The sequence below is a fragment of the Maylandia zebra genome, linkage group LG8 (assembly GCF_041146795.1).
Source record: "Maylandia zebra isolate NMK-2024a linkage group LG8, Mzebra_GT3a, whole genome shotgun sequence".
In the NCBI taxonomy this organism is placed as follows: Eukaryota; Metazoa; Chordata; class Actinopteri; order Cichliformes; family Cichlidae; genus Maylandia; species Maylandia zebra.
In genome coordinates, this window is record NC_135174.1 from 29,677,260 (window position 1) to 29,702,059 (window position 24,800).

A 24,800-nucleotide genomic window follows, 5' to 3' on the forward strand; every position below is an offset into this window, starting at 1 on the left:
ATTTTGGAAAAGAAACATTAAAAGGAGATAAAGACAGAACAACGAGACGTCTCCGTTTTCTTATCTTGTAAATAAAGAAAACACGTTTTTGGAAATCTGGACCCTGCTTCCCTGATTTCCTTTCCTCAAACCTAAACTCAGCAGATTTTGCTGTTAGTGTGAACATCAGCTGATAAAATCGGATACAAGCACGACCCACTGAGCGAGCGGCTTTCATATCATTGGGTCACCTGTTACTGCAGCTGGTTAACGACAACAACACGACCACTCACAAATCCACGCAGCTCCAAAACTAAAGAGTTTCATGCAGCTTTAAAATGTATTTAATAAAAACTTTTATTAGCAGAGCCATGAGGAAGAAACGGTGCATCACTTTAAAACAAAGAAACGTTCTCTGTCTGACTGCTGTCAGAGCTCTGAGGATAAATATCTATAACTAATCAATCATATCTATCAGTTAAACCTGAACAGTAGGTTTTACCTTGTATTGTGTAACATGTCACAGGACATCTGCAGGCTACAGGTTAAGGATCAGCTTTGAGCTCCGTTCATTTACAGAAGGACACATGCTGACCGTGTTTTTAAAGTTATTCTGAAAAAATAAACGAGCGTCATCAGAAAACAGCAGCAGATGATCCTTCTATCATCCAGGACAGCGGTCGGAAAACTTGATAGTATCTCGATATTTGTGTGTTAGAGGAAAAAGAACATTTATTGAATAATTCTCTATTTGATTCTAGTTTTGCACAAGGTGATCAGACAAAGTGCCGTGCTGCACAGACCGCCGACCTCGAAGAAACACAAAGACCAAAGAAAAAAAATCAACAACAATTTAACGAAGCAGCTGACAAAAGGCACAGACCGTCCCCTCGTCGTCAGCAGGTCTTTTGTGCTTGCTGATCAGCTCTGAGTTCTTCTGTCTGTGCAAGAGTTCGGAGGCTGCTTCATGCAGAAGCATCTGCCTGCATGTGCTCAGCCACAGCCACACACACACACACACACACACACACACACACACACACACACACACACACACACACACACACACACACACACACACACACACACACACACACACACACACACACACACACACACCCACCCACCCTGGTGGCTGAGAGCAGTCATCCACATCAACGCACCGCCTCCTAATCTCCTCCTGCTCCCTCATCTCTTTGCTCCTCTTTGTCATCTTCACCTCTTCCTCTCCTACTTCCATCCTGTCACTTCACCTCCCTCCTCTTGCCCTTCTTCCCTTCTTTTCTCTTCCTTTTCCTTCTCTCTCATTCTTCTGCCCACATCATTCACAAAAACACGTATCAACAAGAAACTAAATCACTGATTTAGACTTCAGGGTATTTCATAGAGCTGTGAGCACAGAAGCTAAAGTAACGTCATTAAACGCTACTTTAGCGCTAACCGAGTCCATGACAGGAGAACACAACACAACATTATAGTATGTACTGATTTTATAATCAATAAATCATGAGAAGGTTCAACCTAAAGATGTAATAACGAGCACTGCCCTCTACAGGAGGAAACAGGAAGAGCATGAAGAAGATGCCCTCTGACATCACAGTGACATCAAAAGGCCGACGTCAGCATGTTGTAATAAAAACATAAAACTGAAACACGTTGCTGAGCTCTCGGCTTGCTCTCGTTTCCGTATTAATCCAGCCTAAACAGGAAGCAACTTCTTATCTGCCAATTCTGTTTATGGCTTTTATTGTGGAATAAAAAGTGGTTAAAAATGTTAACATGGTCTTTGGTCAGTGGTTGTTGATCAATGGTCATGAGAATTTGCATAATTAAGATGAAGGAACTGCCCTCCCAGCCCATTGTTGCTTCACTGGGCTGGTTTCAGTCATCATGCAAATGTCCTGTTTATAAGATTGAAGCCTGCAGTCAGCTGAGACTGAAGACGTCACCTGGATGATGATGAAACGTTTCCCCCACAAAACGCTACATACTTTTTAAAAATGGAGAAAATAAAATTTAGACTCAGAGGAAATGTTAATAAGTTCTCACAGATGTGGCAGCCTTTTATCACTTACTTTAACTCGTTGAAAACACTTACAATAGACTAAACTTTTGTACCACAGGGTTCCCTTCTGTTATGGTTTTGGGAGGGAGTTCATTATTTTTTTTTTTTGTTTGTTCTTTTTGTTGTTTTTGTTTTGTTTTTCTTCCTTTTTTTTGTTTTTGTTTTTGTTTTTTTGTTTTTTCTGTTTTATTGTTATTATCCGAATTTCGATGGCCTAATTTGTTTTGATATATGTCTTTATATCGGTTGATACTTGCTGTATTGGGCCTGATATGTTAAATTACATGTGCAAAACTTTATAAATAAAGAGGGGAGAATTTCACCATAAAAGCTTAAATGCACAGAGCAGTTGCCACGTGACTAATTGATTAAACATTTGCATTAATGAACAGTCAAAAAAAAAAAAAAATGCTACATCCGGATGAACAGAATCAACTTTTGGAGAGTTAAAAATTTTTAGTTTTGTTTCATAACATTTCTTAAACTCTCCTCGTGCCACGCCCCCCTGTGATCATCGTTACTCCTCCTCTTTTTCTGTCCTCGCTCTGATGAAAACACAGAAACCTCGTCGTTGTCCTGACCCGTCTGTTAAAACAAATAGAGCAAAGCTTTCCCCTGAGGCAACACTGACCCCTGGTGGTCGGGTCAAACATTTCTAATGATAATTTCAGTTTCACATCTACCAACAAACAGAAGACAATCAGGTTAAAGCTTAAAGACGAGAAAGGCTTGAGCCATCAGTCCAGAGCTCGTTAATGTCCTCACATCATTAAGACCCTCAGCTCACTGCGATCAATCACTCGTTGGGCCCACAGCTCATTAACGCAGAGGGCACATTGAGACGGGAGCTCATTAACAGCCTCTCAGCATCATTCAGGATGGAGATTAACTTTACTCAACAGGACAGAGCGTACATGAAGCCACGGCTCGAAGCAGTTTAACACATCTGAATCCCTTTGACTGTTAGCCTTCAGCTTTGTGTAACACCACCCAGATGCTCACTTCATGTCTGATAAGAAGACAGAAACATTAGTCGTTTATGGCAGCTGTAGCTCCCAGTAAACACTGATGCTAACGAAGTGCGATTTATTAACCTGCAACAAGCAGAATGGCCGGGTGGCGTTTAAGCCGCACAGATACAGGATGTTTAAACTGACTTCCTGTTTCCTGTGCCAGTTTATTTATTTATTTATTTCAGCTGGTTGTTGTGTTTTCATCAGGGAGGTTGCAGAGTGCCCTCTGGTGGATAAATTATGCAACATCCGCACTGATAACATGGTCGAACGGTGTTTTTATCCACGTTATAAGGTTTCATTTATTGGCTGTTATACAAGCTGACACCGACACATACATCTGTAACCATTACGGTCCATAATACCGATAAACCAGTCGGACTTTAGCAGAGATGCTCTTAAAACTGGAAAACCGTGAGAAGAATGGGAGCTTCCAGCTTCTCTCATCATCTCATGAACATCAGTGTCTGTAAAGTTTCAGTGGACACTGGAAGCTGGAGACAAACTTTACTGAATAAATGTCTGATATTGTTCAAAAATAGAAAGGATGCATGAGGAAGGTCAAGAGAGAGAGATGCTGAACACTGAACGTGTCACTGCGGAGTAAAAAAATAAACTCCTGACCACAAATACAGAAACCGCAGCTGGATTTAAGGGAGTATAAACAGTGAGGGAACCTTTAACATCCCTTCAACTGTAGAAGAAGAATCAGAAGAAGAAGAAGAAGAAAGGTGGAGTGAGGACGAGACTAAAGAGGAGTACAAAGAATAAAAGGAACAACAACAACATGATGTAAATATATATAATATAAATATATATAATCTTCTATAATTTCTAAAGAGAAATTATAGAAGAGAAATGAAGAAAGGGCAGAACAAGAAGAAGAACAGGACATCTGATCGGCCGTGAGTGTAACTCACAGAGTGGACACAAGAGGGAGCCAGAGGACTTCCTGCAGACTTAGATGAGCTGAAACGTGACACCAGCGTTCATCGTGAGATTAAAATGTCTGATTTTCAGTTTGATAAATGAAACTGTGGGTTAAACATGAACTCTGACTAAACTTTGGACATTTCAAATCAATGAAATCAAAACACAAGATCAGTCTGAGTGAAGCTGTTTTTTGAGCTCCCCCTGAGAGGCCTCGAGCTCAGACTTTAAAAACTTTGTGCTAATCTGACACGTGACTCCATCACGATGAAGCGTCTCCATTGTGCCGTCTCTGTGGAAGCAAACCTCAGCGGAGCAGCACAGCAGACGCCTCCTGAATGTTAAACGCTCCTCTTTGTCATTTCTCTGCTGCGCTGCCACGAAATCATCCAAACTACAAACCAGCCTGGAGGAAGGTTGGGGGCAAATGTGTGTGAGCTGCAGGTTTGTCCTTACGATGCTGTTGAGGTCGGAGTCGAAGCTCCCGATGTGGTGGGTGGTGTTGCTGCTGGTGTGAATGGACGCGGTTGTGGCGACGCCCCCCAGGGGCTCCAGACCCTCCTCGTCCCACATGTAGGTGCCCCCGGACCCGCAGCTGTCGGAGGGGGACAGGTCCAGGGACGAGCCGCCCTGCAGAGGGGACGGACATGTTTGATTCAGACCACGTGGAGTTTTTCAGCTTTTATTAAACGTTCATGACTGCAGATGAGAGCAGGACAGACGTCCTCCTCTGTCTTTCCCAACAGCGTCCTGCCTCGCCCGGCTTTCAGGGACAGAAACCACGTCTACACCCTGCCTGTTAACTGTCCACGTGTGGGGCTGCTTTCACCTGCTGCAGCTGAGCTGTGAGTCAGGTCAAAGTATGACTCAAAGATTATGTCATGTTTCTGGAAATGGGTTTAAGGTTTGACAAATGGAGGAAACTGTGACAATTCAAGAGGCTAAATATCTGAAGTGGGTCTATGAGGTGAGGCTGAAGGCAGGGTGAGGCCAAGCAGCATCCTCCTGTGCTGATATCAAAGCCTGCAGTTCCTCTAATGTCCACTAGAGGCTGACTCAGTGTTAAAGCTCTACAGCAGAAAGAAACATGCTGACGGCCTCATACAGAAACTCTTCATATCAACTGTTTTCACAACTCACCTTTTTAAACTGTTTTAAGGCTTAAAGTCTGCATTATTAGGGGGTGTGGCCTCTTTGACTGACAGGTGAATGGTGACACAGGCGGCTGTAGCTGCTAGCTGTCTGCTAGCTTCACCTCAGCTAACTGGAGTCCCTGAACTGGACCTCCGGACTGTGTTTGTGCTGTTAGACTCTATTTTTTCATACAAATGAAGCAGCCTACTGGCTTTTATTGATTTCTCTAATTAAAAAACAAAATCTGGCAAATGTAACAGGAAGTGTTGGCCCAAAACTACAAGGAATATGGCCGCTAGCACAGGCTAAGCCACAGCATTAGCCGATAGGTTGGCAGACTGTGGTTTTATAAAGAGAGCTGCTGCTGTGGGCACTGATAGCTCCTTCTGATTGGTGGATAGAAAGTTCTTTGTATGGGTTTAATGGCGCTACCTGCTCGTGGTAGTCCGGCTGACTGGACCGTCTCCGGCGGGAGAGTCGGGTCAGCTGATGGTCTCCTCGTTCACCTGAACACAAGCAGGATTTTTTTTTTAAGCAGTCGTCTCGACACTTTTTCTCCTCCCTCCTGCTCCTCATAAAACTCACCTGTGAGTCTCACGCTGCTCCAGTCGATACCATCATCCAGAAAACACAGCCTGGTCGCCTTGGTGACACAATTAGCGACCACCTTGTCGTCATCAAACCTGGCGCACGATTGGTCGAGCCCGGAGTCGTCTTCCTCGTTTTTGGAGGAGAGCAGCAGGATGCCGACGCCTCCGTTTCCTGCAAACAGCAGACAAGCGTCGCCGTGAAGTCGGATATTATTCTAATTTACTGACATCTATATAAAATAAGAAATCTGATCTCACCGAGGTTGTCAAAGTCGTCCATGTACTCCTGACTGGTGTCGTTTCTATCCAGAGAGGAGGTGGAAGACAGGGACATGTCCTCCAGCGTCTCCCCTAAAATCGACACCTCTGCCTGGGATGCAGGCTCTGCCGGCAGCTCCTCTGCGTCCGGAGCCTCTGGAGTGTTTTCTGGAGGAGGACGAGCAGCTGTTAGAGAGAAACTACAAACAGACAAAAATAAAAAGCTGTGGGTAAAATAAAGAGTTAAAAGCTGAACCTGGGCTGTTTTCTGTCGTCGAAGGCGTCTCTACAGAGTCCTTCCGTCTGCTCAGTCCTTGGTCGTCTACACACTGATTGGCCGTCGTCGCTCGCAGTGGGCGGGACTGCTTGATGAGTGTTGGGCGTGACATCTTGTAGCTGATGCCACTGGGCCTGGAGGTGGGGCTCAGGCTGGGTAGGAGAGGTTTCTTTAAGGCAGATGGAGGCAGGAGGGAGGGGACCCCCGACCTCGCTGAAGCAGCAGAACCAACACTGGCTCCGCCTCTACCTGCCTGGCTGCTAACAGGTGGTTTCAGCAGGCTGCCTTTAGGTGGAGCCCTGCTGGTGGAGGGGGACTGAGGGAGGGACGAGGAGGAGGCGGAGGAAGGAGTGAGGGTGGGGGAGGGCTGCCGTCGGACCTGGGTGAGGCTCCGTGAGCGAAAGCGATCGTCTTCAGTGAGCCGGACGGAGACAGCGGAGCCGAGGCTGTCGCTGGAGTACGAGCGGTTGGCTGGAGTCTTCTTCTGGAACGGGGAACCAGCTCGAGATCCAGGACCAGAACCGCCGGCACGAGAGAGGAAACTCTGAGGCCGTCTCAGAGAGCTGCTGGGTCCGGGCCGCGGTTTGGGCCCCGAAACGCCGTTCAGGGCGTGTTTGGCGCCGTTGGTCGGCCCTGATGGACTCAGTTTGTTGGATCTGATTTTGGAAGCAGGAGGCGTGCTGGGGCTGGACTGTGGAGACGGCGATGATGATGATGGCACAGGCAGGCCAAAGCCACGCCCCTTTTCCACAGAGGCTGCTTTTTTGGCGTCACGCTGGGAGTAAAACTGCTGGACGCTGCTGCGATTCCACCCGCCCTTCCCCCGGCTCCACGCCCTCTCCCCATCACCGCCGCCGTCCACCATCAATCCATTTTCTCTCCTCAATTTCACAGAAATCGAACTCGGCACTCGGATAAATCCATTCTGTTTAGCCGAGGACGGGGGCGCCGTTAGGGCGCCGTTGCCCCCTGATGGTCCAGGGTGGTGGTAGAACCCGTTGGTGAGGCGGGTGCCGGCGCTGGCAGCAGCAGCAGCGCTGGTGCTGACAGCGGCGGTGGCGGCGGGAGCCGTCTGAGATCTGGGCCGAGAACCAAACTTGGGCAACCTAGAGACCATGGTGGGCATGGCGGGAGGGTCGACGAGATGAGGGGCTGACATCAAACCCCGCCCACTTCACCATGGAGACACAGAGTCAGAGGATCTGGACAGAAGACAGGAAAAGATGATGTTAAAGGTCACGACCTCAGAAAGGTCAACTGTTCTGAAAACTATTCTTCTAAAACTCTCAGTGATGAAATTTGATTAAATTAAAAAATGTTTTAAATTGTTTTCCAAAGAAAAACAAAAAAGACAAATTTCAGCAGCAAAGTTTGGACATGTGGAGTCAAACGAGTCCTGCGAGGTTCCCTCGGTTAGCTTCACGTGCACTTTGCAGCTTAGTCTGTGTGACACTTGTGTTTCAGTGCAGACCGACAGGCTGCAGGTGGAGCTTTGTTATCACGCAAAGCAAGAACCAGTTCAGAGAACGCTTCCATGTAGAGCTACGAAGGACCTTTACTGGAAAACCTTTCAAACGCCCGTTTGCTGCGGTTTCTCTGAAGCACAACAAAGCAGCTCTCAGCGCAGCGTCTGCAGGCGCTCCTCACTGAGCAGAGCTGCAGGATCAGGACAAAGCTGCAGCAGCCTGGGACACTTTGGTGAGATATAAAAAAAGCCTGGCAGCCCACAGTGGGTGATCACATGATCCCTCTGATGGTAAAGGAAAGCCCGCCTCCATGAGGTCACCATATTCAGTTTCCCATTAAGAGCAAACTTTTCTCCTGGTTTAAAGAAAGTTTCTGAGGAAGAATCACTACAGAAGGTTCAGGGATTGAACTTTACAGGCTCGAGTGACACTGTGGAGCTGTGCTGTGGAACTTTATTCATAAAGCACATTTAATAACAACAAAATGTTGGCCAAAGTGCTGTACAAAGATTTAAAAAAGTAAAAGATTACACAGTAAGAAATAAGATCAATAACAAATACGTGGATGATGACTGGGTGGATAGATGGGTAACTCTCACGCGGTGCTGTGGCACAGCAGAGCTTTCAGACACCCTGATTACAGACTGCAGGTTTGAACGGCAACGTTACAGGAAGAAGCCTCCGAGCCTCGATGTGGGTTCAGTCCTGATGGAGGTGAGATGGACGCATGTTTATTCCAAACGTGTATTTTTAGCCTTCCCGCCCCCCCTCCTGGCCCCCGCTGAGCCCACAGATATGTTGGTATTCATAACACCAACCGTTCCCTCTGACTCTCCAGAAACAGTCGCTGAAAGTGGTCGTCTGAGTTTCTGCTGGTCGCTCTGCTCCACAGCAGCTACGTGATAGGCTGCTTTTATAGCATTAGCATTGTTAGCTTGACATGACACCATCTGTGATGCGCGTGCAGAAACACAGAGCTGCACGTGTGTCGTGCACTGACAGCGTGAAGATAAACCAGCGTCCAAAACTTGTTTTTTGCAAACAATTCAGTTTCTGAAATCTGCAGAGCTCAGTTTGTGATCCTTATTTTTTAATATGTTTCCACCTGCGAGGCTCGCTGTATTATAAATAAAAGCTATTGTGTGTTTTTTTCAAACAAAGTGAAAAATGGATTTAACTGTAGATACGTGTTAGTGCTGCAGGACTGTTTAAATGAACAACTCCTTGTTGTGTTTTCATTCATGTTTTGAGGCCATAACAAACTGTTATTACTGTCGGTCACCTGCAGTACCTTCTCGGCCCATCAGGGGTCCCCGGCCTACACTTTGGGATTAGTCCTTGACGTGGGTAGAACAATAAACCAGCTAAGTTTAAGAGTTTGCTGAAGTTTGCTTGCTAACAAACATGTTGGCAGGTTTTAAATCCCAGTCAGCATCCACAGCTGAGCCCAGACTGAACCTGCTGAACAAAGACAACAGTTTCATTCATTTTGGTGATGATGCATGCTGCAAATTTCCAGAAGTTTCTCAGCACCAATGACGTCAGCTACCCCGATGAAATATAATGAAGGTGTGAAGCCGACAGGCCCCGCCCTCCTGCAGAGAGCCGAGCTGCGGCGTCTGCACAGAAACTAAATTACAGCCCTGAGGGAGCGGAAAAATCCGGAGAGGAGCAGCTCTGACTCCTGCCAGTGATTAACAGCTGAAACATGTGGCAGCTGATCGCTCTGCAGCTTCAGCGCCGCCGGCTCATGTGTGTGTGTGTGCGTGTGTGTGTGCGTGTGTTTGGGCTGGCGTGGAGATAATGCTTAAATGCACTCCGCCCCTAATAAAAACAGTCTGCTGTTCCTGCACACAGACACACATTAATGGTATGCCACACCCATCACACACACACACACACACACACAGGTAAGACTGCATGCAAATCCAGAGGCCGGGAAGCTGCAGGGACACAAACCTGCGACCTGCTGCTGCATTAAGTCTTGCAGCAGCAGGTCGCAGGTTTGTGTATCTGGTTGCAGAAGTTCATAAAACCACAGCGACAAGAGTTCAGTACACATAACTCAAATGTGTCAACACACACACACGAGTGCATGTGAGTAATTCCCACAGACACAGACGTGACCACAGGGTGTAGCCTCACTGGTTCCTGCATCTTAATTAAGTTTAGGAGACTCTCGTTTCAACTGGAAAGGAATGCAGAGCAAACACGGAGTCAGCACTCAGAGCTCAGGAACGTCACGGTTTTAAATGCTGCAAACACAGACAGCAGCTGCTGTTGCAGAGCTCAAATAATCAAACAAATCATTTATATAGATGAAAAAGTTTAAAAGTGGCTGAACTCTGCTGCAGGCTCTGGATCAGCTGAGCGTGGGACGAGAGGCAGCAGGCAGGCGAACCACGGATCACATGGTTACAAATGACTGAACTTTCAAAATAAAGGTCAGGGTGACTGTGTACTACTAGACAAGAAAATAAAACGTAAATAAAACATCATCACAAATGTGTTGATCAAATTAAAGAAGCAGCAGCAGCTAAATTACTCTTTAAAATGCATGAAAACTTCTGATTTTATAACTTTGTTCTTTGGAAGGAGACGATTCTCTTCACTCTGTCAGGACCCACACACCTGTGTTCCTGAGCCCACACAGCCTCCATCACATGCTGGTGTTGGTCAGACCTCCGAACACTCCTGATCCACCAGTTTATAAGTATCACTGACTCTACATTAGTGTGCATTATAATCACTCTCAAATATCCTTATAGCTCTGAGCTGTTAGATTTGCCCTCTTGGCCTTCAATGGCACTTTTTACTGGGATACATAAAGACGCATCAAAGTCACTTTGCACACTGTCACAAGGAAATGACTTGATCTCCTTCGCGAGACACGTTGCACAGATTACAGACCGACGAGTCATTTACAGCCAGTTACTCTGGCGTCGGAGCGAAGCCTCCCTCTCACGTTGCGCTGATGCTAAAACCAGAACCGTCCCTCCGAGCTCGCCCTCAACTCGACTGAGCATCACGAGCTTTTCTGGAGGCCTGAAATCAAACAGCTGATGTGCTTATGGAGGAGCGAGGTAGGTAAGGCGAGACCGCCGAAGAGCTTGTGACTTCAGCGGCCAGCTGCTGGATCATCTGCACGGCCCGAAGGCTCGCCGCGCTTTAGGCCGCGCGGCCACGTGCTTCCCTCACAGTAACAACATTATTCAGCATCAAGTCTCACCTCTAAACTGAGAACATGTTTGCTGTCACTGATGTGAAGAAAGAGATGCTGCAGAAAGCTGACTCACAGCTTCCCATCAAACACTCACAGCTGGTAAAGAACGATGAACTCGGGCACAGCTGGACGTCACCGTCACTGTGGCCAGAGAGCAAAGCGCCTCAGTGAGGCACCATCGTGTATCCGTTCACTTCACCTGTATAGTACTGCATTTATGAGACACTCTTATTTTATCCACAGAATAAAGGTTTATGAATAATTCAGGTAGAAGACTCTGTGCACAGCGCCGCTGTGAGGCAGACTTTCCAACGCTCTCATCATCATCAATGTAAATATAATACTAAATCCACTTTTTCCAGCAGCAGGTTCGCTTTACTGCTTCTGCTTTGAGGATGAATTTCTGTGGGGGAAGTTTAAGTGTGTCATGGTCACGAGTGATGGAAAGGTGGCACATGAGGTCGCCTGGTGGATCAGTGTGGTGTCCACCCACCAGGAGCTCCTCTAAGGGTGCCCTCGCTGCTGTTTGCTGGTTGAGTGCTGCGCTAACGTTAGCATGGGGGTGTAAACAATGGTAACCATGGCTTCCGTTAGCTTGCGAGGTAGTTGAGTTGTGCTCACAAAGGCAAAGCTTGGACTATTACTGTGGAGCTAAAAAAGGTAACCAGGGCAGCGCTGATGTTTTCATCATCTGATGGTAAATAAGTGTGAAAAGGTTAACGTCCAGATTAAGGTCACATGATTCATGTGCTGCTTCAGCTGCAGGCTGGTGAGATTAGGGATGAAGACCGATTAACTGTTCAGGTGGGAGTTTTTCTACACTTGTGTCACATTGACTGACACGTAGCCACGTCCTCAAAAACTCCAGTCATGATGATGTCACAAAGCCTGCAGCAGTACTGTCCTCCTGTGTGCGTGTGTACGTTTGTATTACCAATGTTGTGGGGACATAAAACTGTCAGTCACTTTGTGGGGACTCGACTTCTCTTTGGTGGACAAAGGACAAATCCACGACTTGAAGCATTGAATGTAAGCTGGTGTAAAGTCCTCTGAAGTGCTGCGAGCAGGACTGAGTGCAGCTGTACTGCAGCAGAAGCACTGCTGCGATACCAAGGACACACAGGAGGAATGAAGACTGATGAACGAGGTCAGGGCAGAATCATAATGAGATCCTCTCTCCTCGCTCTCGTCTGTGTCTGCAAACTGTGTCTCTCTCTCTTCATCCTGTGTTATTTATCAGCATCTCTCCATCACTGGGCCTCTTGTTAATTTGGATTCTCTTCAAGTTGAAACTGAGCTGAGCAACAATCCCGACCCACAGAATGTTTGACAGTGTTGTGCTGGCACTGATGCTCCGAACACTTCATGGTTCCTGTACAAACATTCATATTAAACATGCCAGAGTTTCAAACAGTGAGCTGTTTATGCTCAGACTGCACACTACTCAAAACACACAACTGTGCACTGCTTGTTCTATTGTTGACTCCGTGTGACCTCAGAGAGGGGATCACTCACAAGCTCCGCCCACCTGATGTTCATATCTCAAGTTTACAAAGAAAAGTCTGTCAGAAGAAAGTTGGATAACAGGGAAGTGCGGTTTTCAGACACAACTGAGTGCAGCAAGGTCCAGCATGAGAGGAAAAAGGCTTATTTCCAACTGTGAATCATGCAAAGCTACCTTCATAGGGTTCAGGAACAAAAACGTGGGGCTGGAAATGAAACACGGGCCCTTTATCACAGTGTTTCACAGTGGTTCCTGAACCTCTGATTTATGACTGATGATTCTCTCAACCATTAGTTCCCATTCAGCAATAACCTTTGTGTCCGAACGGATCAAAACGAGTGCTTATCAATCAAAAACACAGCTGTAGTAGTTTTACATCGTGGTCACTGTCCACAGTCCAGGACACATGTTAGATAACTGAACACACAAGATAAAGACACCGTGCAGCCTATCTGAAGTGGTACATGCTGAACAAACACGGTCTGCATGTGAGCCGTGACGAGGAAAGTCCAGTCGGTTCCCTCACCTCCTCTCGTGCACTGCACCAACGACCTGCCGCGTCAGCGCTCGCTGGTGTTCCCCGACCTCTCTGCGTGGGTCTTTAAAGCCTCACACATAATCCAGTTTGGTGTCAGGCTGCTGGATGACTTACAGGAGAGATTTAAGCCGGATGAACAAGTGTGTTTAAGATAAGAGAAGCAAACACACGGAGGATAAGTCAGCTCAGAGTGTGAGCGGTGTGGATAAGGCCTCGGCTGTTTGGCTGTGAGCCACAGAGTCCATTTGAATTAATGAATGAAAATCCAGGTGTAAAGTCAACTCGCTGTTTGTTCGTTTGGATAAGAAACGAGTGAACTCTGATTACAGCAGCAAACCTCACAAGAGCAAAGATAAAAACCATTCTCAGCACCAAAAACTACAGACGCCCGTATCCTTCAAATTCCCACACGTAGTGTTAGCAGAGCACAAGTGGACTAATGCACAGTTAAAAGTGGGCTTCGAGAAATACAGCACTCCCTCTGAGGCTGGATTACAGGCAGCTCCACGTTTGCTCCATTGTTCCAGTTTACGTAACTTAATTCACTGCAAACCAGTCGGAACTTTGCACCATTTCAGCTGCAGCTTCCTGTGGGCTCCGTACCAAACGTGCAGCTTTTCCCCCCAAAGACGACGTTTGAGTGCTGAGGTGTCTGCCATCATCGGTGAATCTGAGCTGCTCGTGTTGGAGCTGAAGCCAGTGAATCATGGACCGGCAGTTACCTTCATTCATTTATATAGAAAACAGACTTTGCATGAAAGGAAGTTTTAAAAGTGTCAGTGATGCAAAGCTGTTTCTGGAGGCCCAGGATACGAACACAGAGCTGGAAATGATCTGAGCAGCTCTCCATTAAACTCCGAGTCTGGATCTGAAATCTGCAGAGAAGCCCGAGTGCTGCTTACGTGTCCTGACCTTGACGGCTTTCTTATCGACAGAGCGTATCCATGAAGGATACCGGGGTGATCTGAGCCCGAGACTGACTGTACTGTGCTTATGAGTCACTTTCACTAATGCAGTTCACAGAAGATGAGCCAGAAAACAGAGCTGCTGGGAATCAGCATCCAGCGTTTATCTTCTGAAGCTCCAACAATCAGTGAAACGATCAGAAAAGATATCTGCAGCTACAAACAGGTGCTGAGCGCCTCTGTGAATCCAGACGGATGTGATTAATGGACAGCCGAGACAAACATACTAGAACATACTCAGCTCTGTAACTGAATGGAAAACCGTCAGAGAACGAGAGCACGCACGCTGAGGGCGTAGCTACACTGCGAGGTCTCGTGTCTGAGATGGTTTTAATTCCATATCTGCACAAACTTTGGATGTTACAGAAAAATTATAACTGTGAAGTGAAAATCTAGATGAAACAGCATCTTTTGTTTCCCTTCACCAGCCGCCGCCTCCTCCTTTGACTCCCCCCTGCTCTTACTCCCCCTCCTCTTCCTCTACTGTACGTCCATGCAGCCATGCTCTGAGCTATCGATGTCTTCATGCTCCAGTTCTCCGCTCACTCAGCTGAGAGGAATCGAGGGCTGGCGGCGAGACGGCCAGGAAAGGTCAAACACGTCCATCTTTAACCTCCTAAGACCCGAACTCTTCCACAGCAGCATTTTTAATTTCTCTTTGATATTTAGGCTGATTGGGACCCGATGAATATAAAAACAAATTTGATTTTTTTTTTCCACCTGATTTTTGTTTCTAAGAGAAAAGGAGCCACATACGAGGATATGCGTTTAAAATTTTGATAGAACAGTAGCAGCATAATGTCCTCGTAAGTGGATGTCAGGCCCTTGTAGAGCAAAATTGAGTATTTTGGTCTAAATAACCCAAAATGTGACGTCCACATATGTGGACGCAGGTCCTACAACGATTAATCTGAAATCAGTTCAGCCAGGATGCACGCAGCTACTTTACTTATCACTGTGGACCGCTGTCCTGAGCAGGGGGTCCGCTGCAAACAGTCAGTATTGGCATCATCAAATAATCTGGAGATTATAAAGGAATATATTCATTTATGGTTTATCGAAATCCCCAAACCCACCAAAAAGCACCCATGCATGCCACAAACCAAAGAATACTTCATGTATAATGAAGCAGGGCCAAAACTCATCACTGTTTTATACAAATTCAGACATTGGCCAATAACTTCTTAAAGATGAGTTCTGAGTCAGACGTCCGAGAGTCCGGACTCTGCCCGTCTGGGTTTATTTCACAGGAACGACGACCTCGTCGTCTCCTGACAGACGGCGCTCTCTCTCAGATTCTCAGGTGAACGTTTCCGCTCCACGGGGTCAGATTTCATTCACACTCGGAGTGAGAAAGGCCAAAAGCTGCTGGAGCAGAGCTCACAGATGGACCCGCGACACAACAGATGGTGTGGATGCAGCTTGCTGCGTGCACGAAACGTGACACCACAAATCTTTGACAGCAAGTACAAAAAGTCACAAAAAGTAAGACGATCCATTAAAAGGAGAGAATTTTAATGAATCTGCAGCTCCTGCAGCAGGATCATCTTCCATAATCAGTCAATTGTTACTCTCAGCCTGACCAACAAGCACAACAAAAGAAGGTATCGCAGGGTATTTTTCTATTTTACATTGATTACAAGGCTAAACTGAACACATCACATCACCACCAGCAGCCGGTGGACAAAATATAAAACAGCGGAGTTCCTCAGGGTTCGAGTTTAGGTCCTCTTATTTTTCACGTCATATGGAATCTAAAGACTATAATTAGAGAAATGCTACTTTTACTACACATAACTTGAGTTTCAAAAAACAAAAAGTAAGGTTTACATTTGAATTTTCATTTTATTTTGCAAAGGGTAATAATCTGTACAGTGCAGAACATTATTTAAAGTTTTCCTGTGTTTTGCATGTAACTGTTAGTTACACGGGAAACAAAGCTTCACTTCACTGGCCTGCCTGCATAAACGAATGTGTCAATAAAACCTTCTCTGTAAGATGCTAAAAAACAACACCTCATTCACACGTTACGTTCAGTGCCTGAGTCTGTTATGTAATATTTGACCTATTAAATTGCTTCAAATAACAACAGGAGAGACTGCATGTGAACGCTCTGCCTCTGAGCCTTCTTAAAGATAAAGAGAACTGTGTGCTGCTGTGGAGGGTTTAAAGGCCAGATGTGATGTAACTGCACTCACGAGGACACGCTTGCTGCTGTTGTTACACCAGAAACACTCACAGGTTTATCTGAACTCTGCTGCTGGGGTTCCCCACGTCTGTCCAGGTGAGGAAAAAACAGCAGGACATATCTGAGCTCCTCGAGCTTTCAGGAGTCCCACCAGCTGGTGATGAACTACTTCATGTGCATCAACAAAAACTGTAGTTCTTCTAATGTCCACTTGTGGCTCGCTAATAAACACATTTACAGCCTGATATGAATGTAGCTAGCTCTAAAGCTAGTTCTTTATTAAATCTCACTTATTATGCAGGTAGATGGCGGCACAAGTGACTTTAGCTGCTAGCGGTCTGCTAGCCTTTCCTTCTAATGCAATTAGCTGATTAATAATATGGCTGCTGTGAACTCAGAGCGTCCAAGAAGTCCGAGCTCCAGTGTTTTATTATTTGGATGTTGCTGAGCACTAATTAGCAGGTAACTGTGTCTGCGTTACGCTTGCACAGTCTGTAGACGCAGCTTGCTAACCAGGCTAACTAGCATTAGCAAGAAAACAGGGACTCCGCCCTCTTGTCCAAATATGGTCACTTCTGGCTCCAAAAGAACAACAAGAGAAAACATCCGTCCTTTATTTACAGTGGACAGCTGTAAATTTACCAACTGTGCCAAATGAAACTGACCCCAAACAGCAAAGCCTTATGGGTAATGAGGACAGGACTGCTGAGAAGCAGGCAGCGCAGATAAACATGGCAGCCTGATAATCACGTCTGCACGGTTAGAACAATAACAATGCTCCTGAGCTGTAGCTCAGACTCTTTATTTCCACGTCCGTGCGTGCAGATCACCCGAGGACAGATGTTATTGGCTCAGGGCAGACTAACATTACCTCCTCCTCTGCCCTGCCTCCATCACTGAGCACAAAAAAGCTGCACTAATCTTCCAGACATATAAAACCCTGTTTAAGTGACCTACACATCTCAAGCTCATGTGAATTAAACAGACATGACATTTAAACATGAGCCAGACTGTCAATTTGTCGTAAGAAAGCGGCTCTCTAATGAAGCCTGAAGTCAGAGTGAGTCATCGTTTCTCCGTCAGTCCAGGTCACGGTGTGGTTTCTGACTCCTCCTCAGTCAGGATGGCTCCCCATCAAAACAACAGAGCCACATTTAGCCGAGCCGTTTTATTATTCATGGCTGCCGCTCGGATGCAGGCCGTGAGAGTCATCATTCGATCCGCACAGACTCAGCAGCAGGTTTCTTGCAGGCCTGATGTCCACGCTGTTAGCCCAGATACTCGGGCAGTAAAGAAAGAGGCGGGCTCGCACGCATTACTGCGCTCCACGCAGGAAAGATACGAATTTAATAAAACTCTGACCTCATTTACTTTATTATTTTAAAGGCTGTAACATTCAAATCTGTGTGATGGACAAAAAGCCTGACGTGCAGCTTTGCTGGCTGTTGTTTTGTGAATTATTATTATTATTATTATTATTATTATATTTAGCTCATTTTTGATGACAGCTTATTGCTTTGTTTCTATTCATATGCTGCTACCAACTATGCAGCTGTTGGAAAATATTGGAGTTATATGAGGAGTTTAGTCATTTATTGTGTATTTATTTTCCTACATTCACCTAAACCAGTTTAACAACAAATTAACATTATGCACAAAATTTACATTTATTCAAAAATACGAAAAACTGATCAAAACAGCAAAAACTATTTTAAATAATTAGCATTTTAATATGCACATGAATGGAGGCAGGTTGCAGAAGAGCTTCTCTGAACACACAGCACATGAAACAGGGCTGCAGCAGCTGCAGACCCCACTGGGTGGGACCCACTCAGCTGAGAACAGGAAGCTGAGGCTGCGGTTCACAGGCTCAGCACGTTTAACACCAGACGTGGAAACATGGCAACATTCAGATGGTAGGATCAGAACGTGGCGTGAACGTGAGTTCCTGGATCATCCTGCCTTGTGTCAACTATTAACTGCCTGAGGTTCTACCACCTCCACGCAGGCAAACACACAGCAGGAGAGCCCCGCCCGGGTGGCTGTTAGACCAACAAACACACCCTCGTCCAACACAGACACACACGGAGGATGTGTAAACTTTTCCCACAGTTTTCAGTCTGAAGTCACACTGATGACGGTGTCGTGGGATTTCAGGTCTGACTGGTCTCCAGCGGGCGGTGACGGCAGCGAGGATCCAGGAGGAGATTCTCGTCATTTTCATAAACAAATGTGTTTGTGCTGGTCGTTGTTTAAAGCATCGACAGCTTTCTGTGCTCGTCTCTTCAGCTCTTTCAAAAGACTGAAAGAGATATAAAAATCTAATGATAAATATTTCAGTATTTTCTCCCCCAAACAGGAAGAGCCCGTCAGAGTCTCCCTCTGAGAAACAACACGTTTCATCTATCTGAAGAAAGCGACTCGTTACTAACTCAACAGGTCCTCTGTGAGCCTGACATGGATCTGTGGAGGGAAACTGATGCTATTTTACTTATTATTACATTCATATTATATAATGAATAATATTTTATTGTACTTTATCATTTATTCTGTTTTCTTTTATTTAGCGTGTGATCATCTGATTTTGTCATTTAATTTTATTACATTTCTTTTAAAACTTTATTTTTTAATCTTTGAATTTTTCTTTTTTGTTTTTATTATGTTTTGTTTTATTTTTAGTCGTATTAAAAATAAATAAATATTTATGTTTTGATTGGTTTCTGCTGTTCTCTGACTCGATCTGCGTTTATCGCCTCTGTGTCAATAAAGTTTGATCAGAGAATGTTTCAGTATTTATTAGGAAATATTTACTTCATATTTTTCGGCCACGTTTGATTTAAAAAGTAATTTTTATTTCCCATTAATTTAATTTTAGATTCGTTTTTCATGCTTTTTAATAATATTTTTAAGTCAATTTCCACTTTATTTCCAGACATATATTCTTTTTACTGCTCGTTTTTCAGAGATTGTATTTTCTTCTGTTTTTGGGTTCATTTCTTCTAAGCAGTTAAAAAATGAATTCAATAAATAAAGATTTCTGGCTTCTTGGAGTCAGTCTCACTGATTTTCTTTAAACTTTAAAAGGAATGAATTTTCTACATGAACCCTTCTCATGTCCTGATGTAATTTGTTTCTGCATCAATAACTACACTTACATCACTACATCAGCCTTTGTTTACATGTTCCGTTTCCTCCACGCTCGTCCTCGCCGAGCTCGGCTCACATGATCTGATCAGTGAGGAAGCAGCAGGCAGACACCACCCAGCTAGAGATCCACAGATTCACCAAACATTTCCTGCTGCTGACCTCCATCAGCACAGACGGAGAGGGCATCAGATATCGCTCCAACAAGCTCACAGCGGAGGACGAGGATTGCACAGAGAGACACCGCCATCCGCTGTTAGCATTAGCTTGGCACCAACGCACGACCAGAGCTGCGATTTGAGCTCCGACATGCAGAAGAAAGTTTCCACCAGTGAAACAAAAAGCTCAGATTTCATTTACAAAGATGACACAGGATGATGAGGACTGAGATAAAATCAGAGGTCAGATGTAACGCTGACCTTTGGGGGGAATTACTTGGAGTTAAATGCTCATTTTCTTTCATTGATACACAACACGTTACAAAATGCTGCCTCAGCAAGCACGATTTTAATCTTTGGGTCGACACCAAGGTGACCTCCACCCAAACCCCAGCAGAGCGGCTCGGCCTCCAACACGCACACACAAACTTGTTTTCATCTAACACGGGGACTCCACTATCTTGATTTGCCAGCCCACAGAGGACACTAACTGTGCCATCTGTGCTGAAGGCCTGATGGAAAACATTAGCCTGAGGAAACGACTTTGAAACAGCAAAGTTAAACCTGCTCAGGCTGCAGGTAGGACTACACCTTCCACTTCAATTATTCATCCAACAGTCTGGAAACAATTAATGTTTGATCAGCTGGATCCAAACTCCTCCCTCTGCAGCTCCTTTGTCTTCCTCGGGGGTGAGAGCGGGCTACAGACACAAAAGGCCGGGACCTGTCTATGAAACTAGCTTCTGTTTCATTGGTATGTGAACAAAAACCTGAACAGGAGGCACAAAACTAATGAAAGCACCAGCAGGGCTTCTGTTTTCTGTGCTGTGACTCATCCCCTCTCCGTTATCCGTCGGGCTCTTCGTCTCAGAGGGAGAGGGCGAGGAGGAGAAAGGCAGGAATGAAGTCCAGCCGGGTGGACACAGAGAGACAGATGGGCGGACAGACTGGACTCCTGCCATCGGTCTCGGTGTCAGCAGGTTCCCTCAGAGAGCTGCTGAAGCTGGCAGCGAGAGCGCCACAGAGCAGCAGGGGACTCGCCTCTGCAGCTGCTTTCACCTGACTCTGCCGACCAGCCCACATCAGCTCACTTCACAGTACACGCGCTGCCTTTCCTCCATGACTGCAGACTCCGGGGCTCGTGCTCCAGTTTAAGACTCAGGTTAAATGCCCGGATGATGCATTAGACTCTCCGCCGTCCATCACACTCACTGCTGAGGCCTGCTGTACTTTCTCTTCATGCTGACGGGGAAAATCAAACTCCATGTTTCCTCTCCGTGTGCTTTAGCACCGAGCAGTCAATAAATCATCACCATCACACACGTCTGGATCCACTGAATGAAACTTACTCAGAAAGGGGAAGCTGAACCTGTCCATGTTATTAACTTAGTGCTTGCAGCTCGTTAGGAGGCAGAACTTGAGCTTAAAGTAAATAAACAAATGTGTGATTTATAAATGAATTCAACTTGATATTTCATTCCTACAATAAACTGGAATCGAGCCCAAGTTTGGTGACTTCACCTCAGCGGTCTGTTCTGTGCCTGAATCTGATTGGCTGTTATGACTCCCACATCAGCTGCTGATTGGCTCTTTGTAGGCAAGCGTTTACCCAACTGATCAATAAAAGAAATCAGCTGAGCATTGATTAACTGAATAATCAATTAGTCCAATAAAGTCCTCAGTAATGATTCACAGAGACGGTTTGCTGCAGTAAAAACATCTGATGTTTTATAAACAGCACACTAATCAATCAGCTGATCTGAGTAATACAGAGAGCAGTTATGTTATTACCAGGTTAGTTTAACCAGTAATGATAACTGCTGTGTGACGTCAGGCTCTTAGAAACAACACCAAACTAAAGTTTCACCGTCCTGTGAGACTTTCTGAGCTGTGTGAGTGATTGCTTCACCGGAAAGAGACCGACTGATCGATTAATTGTTCGATCAGTTCATTAAAATAAACTGTCTCAAGTCTCGTTATCTTTAGGACAAAATGATCAAAAACAACCCGTAACCTTTTCTGACGTCAGATAAGTTACACACCTGACCAGCTGACAGAAAATCTAAGTAATTAATCGATTGTGAAACAGATCTTCTGTCTGACCCTCAGGTCTCTCTCTCACACACACTCACACACACACACACAGCCAGGACGTGGTGTGTGTGTGTGCGTCCTCTCAGCAGATGTTTCCTCACACTCACCTGCGAACCACTCGGAGCATCTGACGCCGAAATGCGGAAATATGCAGCTCGGCTGGATGAAGACAGCCGAGCTGCAATGGGGCTGTGAGCCGGGATGTACCGGGCTATGAGCCGGGCTGTGCCGAGGTAATATCCGACCGCTGGCGGTGTGCTGGAGGCCGGGCGGCGGTAAGAGTCCCAGTAAACGGCGCTGAGCTGTGGGGCCTGTGGATGCTCCTCCCGGGCTCGGCGGGTCTCGCGCTGCCGACGATCACCTCCGCGCGCCCTGACGGAGAGGAGACGCTAACGTGAACGCCTTTTGTCCGCGTGCAGTCTGTTTGTGCCGCACATGCTCAGAGCTCGAGCCGCTGCTGCTGAATCATCCACACACGCGCGTGCACGCGGACAGCGCTTGCGCGAGGCACAGCTGACTCTGACGTCACGCGGACGCTGTAAACAAAACCCTTTCGTGGCCGGTGTTCCAGATCTACTGGCGTTTAGATCTACTGGCGTTTAGATCTACTGGCGTTTAGATCTACTGGCGTTTAGATCTACTGGCGTTGGTGGAACAGATGTGTGGCAGTTTCAGTATATAACGTTTCAGGAGCTGCTACCGACAAACCAGCAAAAAACCGCCAAATGTGTCACCTGTGACACTTGTGAGGTTGTCTCAAACACACTCCGTCCGTCGTGATGCTGTTGAACAACAAAATGTTTAAAAATGTCGCGAGTTCACCTGGTGATATCCTCACGCGCGACGCGATCGCGAAAACAGCAAACAATTAACACCACGCCGATGTTGTTCACAGGACAGCAAGAGTAAAGCGAGCAGTTTGCTTTGTGCACTAACATGGACTCGAGTCAACCAGCGCCCCCTCTGGCCAAGTGCCACAGCCTACAGCCAGATCAGCCTGACACACATCTGCACAACACGTTTGTACCTTTCAATTGTGTCCGTTTGTGCGTCGTGCAAATAAGCCTTTGAAATGATTGAAATGATATCATGTTTTTTTTTTTTTTTTTTATTGGCCTACATTTGTACAAAATTCCAAATTATATACACAAAGTCATAGAAATCACCACTCCAATTGGTCATCATGATTTTGATATTCTCTTTTTCCATGACAATGAAACACGCCTTGGACAAATATGACACATCAATATTTCATTAGTGTTGTCACATCACATCCTGTAAGCAGAGTCTGCCTGTGTCCTTTATATATCTATCTCTATACAGTCTGTATAAGTGTGGTTAATCTAATAAACATGTGTAAGGAGATGGCAGTTACTGTGAATGTACAGCAGGTGATCAGTAATAAACAGTCAGACAATGACTCTGACGATCTCATTCAGTCTTGCAGATTGAATGCACCTTCTGTGGAAAGTGGTACCACACAGTGTGTGTGGACTTCCCCTGTGCAGAAGGCGACTACAAATGTTGTGGGTGCTAAATAAACAGAAAAAATGATCCCTGTTGTCTTTGCTTACTGATGTTTTTAGTGTTGACAATCCACATTGCTGGGATTGCATCTTTCAACATGTTGGTGAGTAGATGTACCAGGGGTTAGTGCAGCCACTCAGCCTCTACTCACTGTGATCATAGCAGCAGGTGCAGATGTGTCAGTAGGCTGTGGTACTTGGCCACAGGTGGCAGCAGTGGACTGACCTCCACTGGAGACTGCTCCAGCTGTGTGATAGTGGATCTGCTACGAAATTGAAGCTCATAAGCAAGTTTTGGAAATGAACCCTTGTATTATGTTGAAAAACAAAAAAGTGACATTGATTTTGTTGCGGTCATTTTGACCCGTACTGTGTAAATCCACTCAGAATTATCAAAAACCTGCACTAAAACAATAGAAACTTTAGAAACAGGAACCTTCCCAACTAAGATTTAAAACAAACAATTTCTACGTCTCCTCCAGGGTCAACAACAGATGACAAACCAAGCGACACACCTGAGTCACTGACTTTCTTAAATCCACTCACTCTGTTTATTTTTAGAGATGCCTGTTACCCACCAGCTGACCGGGCGGTCACTCGGGTTAAACATAATAGAAAAGGCTGAACTGACAATGCTGTGACAGTGATGTACACTGTTGTTGGTATATATCAGGGGTCCGGAGCCGTGGCTCCTTAGTCCTTATACTGCGGCTCCGCGTGGTTTGGGAAAATAAATTAGAAGTAGGGGAGACCGGGGACAGTTGTAACATTTTTGACATTTCTGTCTGTAAATTGAAGCTCTTTTAAGGTAGTGGATTCAAAATGTAATGCAAAGTATTTACATGTCTCTGCTATTAAATAGTTACTGACAGACACCGAGCAGCCAATCCCAGCACACCAGGGTCCAGCATGGCGCTGAAAGTGTGGCGCTCCATCTCTCAGAAACATGTACAACAGGAAAAGCTGAAAATCAAAAATCATATTAACCACAAACTTTTCAGGTTATTAGCAGCAAACACAGAAATCTGTTTGTGCCATTATGGAAATGTTTCACTCTTTTATAAAACTGCAGCTCTTTCTACCCGATGAACATCAGTCAGCCCAGACTGAAATGTTACATGTGTGAGGCAGACACGTAATAAACACAAGCAGAGAAACCATGTTGCACAGTCACATGATCATGATTATTGCAGCCTGTGTAATGCTCAACTACTGCATCAACAACTTGATTTTCAGCCCAGTGCATGCCCACAAATCTCACTTATTCCCTGCAGTAATCAGCCATGTACAGGCTGTGAAGTTGGAATTTGCTCCAATCAGAAACTTCTGGAAATAAAGCATATGATGCATAGTGGGTGGGTCCAGCACTGGCAGAAATCAGAGAGAAATATCTTAATAGTAATATGTACAATTAACAAGCACCCTGAATTGGATTATTGAAGTAGTAAAACTTCTTCCAGGCGATGAAGTGCCAGAAATCCAAACTCCATTTCAATATGCAACAGATCTTTGAGATGTTTGTGTTGCCTTCAGATTGCTCTAAACAGTTGTTAGTCTGCACTCAGTCAGTGAAAACTGCTCCACTGTTCCCAATATCAATATGGAGTCTCCATCAGGTTCAGGACTATGTGAAACCTCTTGAGTGTTTATAGCAGCAGCATCAAGGCAACTGAGCAAATCACAAATTTATCCAAGTTTGTGCTCATAAATCAGCAGGATGACACGATGAAACGCTGTCGTCTGCATAT

The 24,800-nt window shown here is 45.5% G+C and overlaps 1 protein-coding gene across 6 annotated transcripts in view; it reads right to left on the minus strand.

The window, feature by feature from the left end:
* The window catches only part of LOC101469693 (serine-rich coiled-coil domain-containing protein 2), a 45,908-nt gene extending 23,508 nt beyond the window's left edge, over positions 1-22,400 (minus strand). For 2 of the 6 annotated variants that reach the window (XM_024798871.2, XM_024798872.2), the window contains exons 1-6: positions 21,634-22,091; positions 6,226-7,448; positions 5,970-6,137; positions 5,707-5,883; positions 5,554-5,627; positions 4,444-4,617 (exon numbers count right to left, since the gene is read on the minus strand). In XM_024798871.2, coding sequence (XP_024654639.2) covers positions 4,444-4,617; positions 5,554-5,627; positions 5,707-5,883; positions 5,970-6,137; positions 6,226-7,405 — 1,773 coding nt within the window. In that variant the 5' untranslated portion in view covers positions 7,406-7,448; positions 21,634-22,091. Of the gene's footprint in view, positions 1-4,443; positions 4,618-5,553; positions 5,628-5,706; positions 5,884-5,969; positions 6,138-6,225; positions 7,449-20,781; positions 20,956-21,633; positions 22,092-22,348 lie in introns of those variants that run through there. The other 4 variants (XM_076887768.1, XM_024798860.2, XM_024798864.2 and 1 more) reach the window with 4 other exon arrangements.
* Positions 22,401-24,800: the final 2,400 nt, after the last annotated feature.